Source organism: Musca vetustissima, unplaced genomic scaffold, assembly GCF_032173495.1.
Source record: "Musca vetustissima isolate MV318-11 ecotype Yass unplaced genomic scaffold, APGP_CSIRO_Mvet_v1 utg35049, whole genome shotgun sequence".
Taxonomy (NCBI): domain Eukaryota; kingdom Metazoa; phylum Arthropoda; class Insecta; order Diptera; family Muscidae; genus Musca; species Musca vetustissima.
In genome coordinates this window covers 164,173-170,172 of record NW_026877433.1, presented here as the reverse complement: position 1 = coordinate 170,172, position 6,000 = coordinate 164,173, and the positions used below count along the sequence as shown (strand labels likewise).

At 25.3% G+C, this 6,000-nt stretch overlaps 1 protein-coding gene across 1 annotated transcript in view; it reads left to right on the top strand.

Annotated features, from left to right (window-relative positions):
- The first annotated feature begins 3,655 nt into the window (after positions 1-3,655).
- Positions 3,656-6,000, top strand: part of LOC133322011 (3-phosphoinositide-dependent protein kinase 1) — a 51,791-nt gene continuing 49,446 nt past the window's right edge. The window contains exon 1 of the mRNA XM_061531079.1: positions 3,656-3,765. Within this exon, the coding sequence (XP_061387063.1) occupies positions 3,700-3,765 (66 nt within the window). The 5' untranslated portion in view covers positions 3,656-3,699. The remainder of the gene's footprint in view (positions 3,766-6,000) is intronic.

Genomic DNA, 6,000 nt, shown 5'->3' with positions numbered 1-6,000 from the left:
CATACAAAATTCCAATGAAGTACATCAAAAAAACAACAACTGCAACCAAACATCTACACACACAATCAATCGAACTCCACACAAGTCAGCCAAAACATAACGGTACAGAATAAACAAATTCATGACAATAACAAAGCTACAGGCTGGTGGCGGTGGCTGGGTGCTGCTGTGTTGTGTTGCTGTTGGGTAGGCTTAGCAAATGCACTTGTTTTGATTTTTTGTGCTTTGTTGTTTTGTGTGTGTGTGTACGTCCGTGTGTTTATGACTGAGATATTTGAAGGAGACAACAAGAAATTTTAACAACAACATTCTTCAAAGCTAAGGTTGGTTTTCAGAGGAAGAGTGATGTCAATGTTGTGTTTTTAATTAAACGCTGGGGTTTTCATATTTTAGGTGCGGTGTTTTTCGAAGAGAAATTGTTCTTATTAGTATTGAATTGAATGAAAATTGAAAAAATATTAACATATTTTGAGGTAGTAAACATTTGGGAAAAACAACGAATTATTTTTTGTTAAATGTTATATTGAATTTGAGGAATTTTGAAATACTATTTTGGAATGACTATTAAAGAAATGTACGCATACATTTGTTGAGTTTTTGAAAAATCTTTAGTATATTTATTGGAAGACTATGTTTTCAATATAAAATAATTATAATTATATATTATTATAGCTTTGTGCAGCCCCAAGAGTTTGTAACGCCCACCTTTAAGAATACCGATCGTCATATCTCGACTAGCTGAGTCGATCTAGACATGTGTATCCGTCCGTCTGTCCATTATAATGTGTAAACACGATACAGGCCACAGTTATGGACCAATCGTCACGAAATTTCGCAGGATGGGTTGTGTCCAATGAAGACCCCTATTGTTTTTGGTAAAGATCGGTTAATATTTAGGGGATGGAATGGACCAAATACCTAATTTTTATCAGTTTTTCTGGTAGCTCCACAGGCCACAAATATGGTCCAAACATCGCGAATTTTTAGATGGTGAAGGGGATCGGGCCAAAAAATAAGCATGCCTGTTTTGATAAAGATCGGCAAATATTTAGCGGGTCAAATGGACCCTGACTTTTGTGTGAAAAATTAAAAGGTTTTAAGAGTAAATATTTACCCCTGAAGGACATAGACCCGAGAAGTTGGTAGTGTATCCAAGAGGAGTGGTTTGCCTTGTCCATTAACACACTGGAGGGCAGAAATATAGAGCTGATCGCTTTGGAATGTTCCATGAGGTTCCAGTAGTGGTCAAGGTCAACGCCAATAATTTTCGGTGATGATCAGATAATAATTTTGGGATGAAGTGGACCGAAAACTTATTTTTTTGTGTGTGTTTTTTTTTCGAGTCGATCCATAGGCCACAATTATAAGCCGAACATCACAACACAACCCAAGGTAAAGGGAATCTGGACAAGTAATTAGAAGGACTGTACCGAATATTAGTAATATTCGCAAAATATGTCAGTGTAAGAAAGAGGTACTGTTGACCTCTAATCGGGCAAGAGAATGCATATATTACGAACTATTGCCCAGGCCCAGAATAAACATGGGCAGAAAGTTAGAGTTCCGTGGTAGTTGTGTAGGGTATCGTATGGTAGACCCCGTCCGACGATATTACTCCGCTCACTGTTTTTTTTTTTAGTTTTTATTCCAAGTATTTATTTTACGAATTATTGATTGTTTTCTACGAATTCTAGCAATTTAGGATTTTCCGAAGTGTACTGTACATATTGTTGCTAATTTTAATAGATTTACAGTTTTTTTTTATTTTTTTATATGTAAAGGATTTTTTAATTTTATTTGTATTTTTTGCTTGAGGTAGAACGTTTTATATGTAATTATACAACTTTTTTTTTAACTTATCAGTGGATTTTTTCGATTTATTTATATAATTTTATTTTTTTTAATAAAATACGATTTGTGTTTTAAAATTTTTATATAATACATTTTTTTATAAAATTCCTATTTTAAATTTAAAATTTTATGTTATATTTTGTAAATAGATTTTTATTTCTGCTTTAATAAATAAAAACAGGGATAATTATCAACATTTTGATATATTTTCCATAAAAATCGCTTAAATGCTTCATAATTTAGAAGCCATTGAAGTCGATAACCTCCAAGTGTTTTATTTGTTCAGTGTAGAAGAAAAAAAAAACCTCCAAATGGTCATTACAGGTTGCATTGTTTTCATATTACGATTTTTTGTTGTTTTTGTTATATTTGTTGTTGGCCAAGAGGGAGAGGGACTGGCAGAAAAAAATGCATGTAGTATTTGTGGATTTTTTGCGCGCCCTTTTTCTGACCCAGCCAAACAAACCAGTAATCATAACAAAACAATATAGACCATGCGAGAACATTTTGGAATAGAACACACAGTACTGTCTCTCTCTCTCTTTATGCAGGTCTATTCATTTTTTTCGCTCGCTTAATAGTGGATTGTGTTTGTTTACATTTGGTTTTTTCTCTTTACCACGACCGAACTGGATGAATACAACGAAAAGGCCATCGTTCCGTTTTGTTGTTTACTACACATTGCTGTTGGTTCATTTCCAGTTGTTCTCTCTCTCTCTCTGTGCAACGAGCAGCCGTAAAATATGAGTGTGTATATTGTGTGTATTTGTTTTGTATGGGGGATTGCCTTGCCATCGTTTTGTGCGCAAAACCGAACAAAACACACACACATTATCTCGCTGTTGTGAGTGGCGAGCGACGACGATTCACTGCTGCTGTGTAATGTAATGGCAGTTTATTTTAAATTTGGTGCGCTACGGACGTTGTTCATTTGTTTGATTCATTTTTAAACTGAACTTGGCGCGTATCGGACGTTGTTGCGGAAAATTATTGAAATATATATCCACTACTATATACACACAACAACAACAAATATTAGCAGAAGCGTTATTGCAATTTAAATTTGAAAACAAAAAACAACAATAACAAACACAAGTAAACAAAACCAGACAAATTTTGGTAAACAACCAAAATTTAAATGATTTAATTTATTTTTTGTTTTGAAAAAGAAATGAAATGTGAAGCAAAGAAAAACAAAAATTTATGCAAACAGAAAAATAATGAAAATTGTTTATTTTCATGGAAAATAAACGCACAAGCAAGTTTAATTGAAAGTTTGTGAAAAACAAAAAAATATCAAACTAAAATTGGAAAAAATTGAAAAAAAATTCAAATCGCAAAAAAGCCATTTCAAATCATGGCTAAAACACAAATGAAATAAAAATAAATACAAAGTGAATTAAAAAATATCTACTTGAATTTAAAAAAAAGTAGAAACTATAAAAGAGTAATTACTGAAAAAAGAATTATTGAATTATAAATTGAATTTTTGAAAGAAAACAAATTTCTCTGTTTTACAAAAAAAATTGTAAACAAAACCAAACTATTGCAAAACAAAGGTGTTTGTGCCACATTCAAGGATTACCAGCCCAAACGCCACCACCTACCTACCTAATTTTTCAAAATATCAACAACAACAATTTTGTGCTGCTCTTAGTTGTGACAATTCCATAACAGGAAAGAAAAAAATAACAATTAAAAAAAATCGTTTTAAAAAGTTACAACAATATTACTGGTGATTTAAGTGAATTTGTTGTAAGCTGCTTAATACTTACAACAAAACGAACCAGCAGTCCTCCCTCCCATATTTAAAACGGGATCCAAGCTATACCAAATAAAGGCCTCCTCATGAAATGTAAAAGCTGGTCCAATAAAATCAACAATTTTGTTGTGCGCCGATTGAAGTTTATGAAGGTAAATATATTTTACAAAATTTATTTTTTTATATTATTTATTTTAAAGGGAAACAAAACTTAAAGGAAAAAATATATAAAAATAAATAATAAATTCAAACAAAAATTTTAAAATTAAAAAATTATACATTTAAAATTTATTATAAAAAAAATTATAAAAAAATTATAAAAAAAATTAAACATAAAAAAAAAAAAAATAATAACTATAAAAAATTATAAAAAATAATAACTATAAAAAATGATAAAAAAAATAATAAATATAAAAAAATTATAAAAAACATAATGAATATAAAAAAATTAAATAAAAGAATAATGCATTAAGAAAAGTGAAGAAACAAAAAAATAATTTATTAAAAAAATAACGAATTAAAAACAATTAAATAATTAAACATAAAAATTAAAATAAAAATTTAAAATTTTAATAGTAATAAATAAAATTAAAAATAACAAAAATAATGTGATTAAAGAAGTATAATAATAAAATTAAAATAAATAAAAATTAAAAAAATAACTCTCTAAAAGAAAAAAATTATAAAGAAAAAACTGGCATATGAACTTGCATTTGAAGAATTGAAAAAATATATAATTTTGAATTATAACAAATAAAAAATAAAGTAATAACACAAAAAATAATAAATTCATAAAAATATATATTTAAAAAAATATAATATATAAAAAAAAATACTTTAAAAATTAATAATTTGTAATAATGAACAATAAAATTTTTACAAATATTTATTAAATATTTTAAAAACACATTGAAAATTAATAAGTTGTGATAATAAATAAATTAAAAAAATTAATTACAAACTTATATAAAAATATTAAATTAAATCAATTTTAAAAAGTGCGTGAATTTAAATAGTGAATAAAAATCTAGAATGTGGAATAAATAATATCAAAAAATTTGAAAAATAAAAATTAAAAAATAAAACCAAAAACTAACACAAAATTTTATTATTTAATAATATATAATATTTATTGAGATAAATTTGAAAATATAGAAGTTAAAAAAAAAATAACACACAAGAAAAAAAAACAAAATTTAAGTGCTTTAAAAAATAAATAAAAATAACTATTTAAATACTAAATACATAAATATGAAATTAAAAAAATATAAAAAAATTAATTAATATACAATTTACCAAAAAATAATGATTAATATTTACTAAAAATAATAATAAAAGTAAATATTATGTATAATATTATATAAAAATCTAAAAATTATATATAAAAAAATTTAAAATTTTCCAAGCATTTTTCTAAAATTTACTCAAAAATAATGATATATTTCTTACAAATTAATAATTAAAGTATATATATATATATATTATATAAAAATCTAAAAATTATATATATAAAAAAAATTAAAATTTTTCAAGCATTTTTCTAAAATTTATATATTATGTAATATTGATGTGAAGTATTTTTTATATTAAAAATTATTTTAAAGTATGTATATTGAAAATGCGTTGTATTATTTATTTTTTTGGTATATACATAGTTTAATATTATGTTATATGAATTGTATTAATTGGTTTAAATTTATATTAATTTGGTGATAATTTAATTATATTTATGTTTTTATTAAAAATTAAAATTATTCATTTCAAAAATATGAACTTTTGACTCAAAAATCCGGATTTTCAATTAAATTTGTTACTTTTTATTTTAATAAAAAAAATCGTTGCAAATTTAATTGAAAATGGTACCTATTATATTCAAAGTTCATATTTTTGAAAAATAATTTTCATTTTTAATGAAAACATAAAAATAATTAAATTGTCACCAAATTAATATAAATTTAAACCAATTAATAAAACTGAAAATGCGTTGTATTATTTATTGTTTTGGTACATACATAGTTTAATATTATATTATGTTGTATGAATTGTACTGTACATAAATTCCCTGAAATTTTAAATTTCAGTTAAATAATGACATTTTACGATGAGGGATCCATGAATTTTCCCAGCTGGAACTGAAATACTTCATTTATTTTAACTTACATATTTTACTCAAAATTATATTAATTTGTTTTTAATAATAGATTTTCTTGCTCAAGAAGGAAAACTCCTATGAACATGCGACAGTTATTTGTTTATCATGTTTTTTTTTACCTTAGGTAATTCTATAAGAAATCTATCTTTTATTTTTATCTCCCAAATTTCCGAAAAAAATGCGAAAATTGCTAACAAATATCTTCAATATTTAGTAATTACTTAAATAATTATCC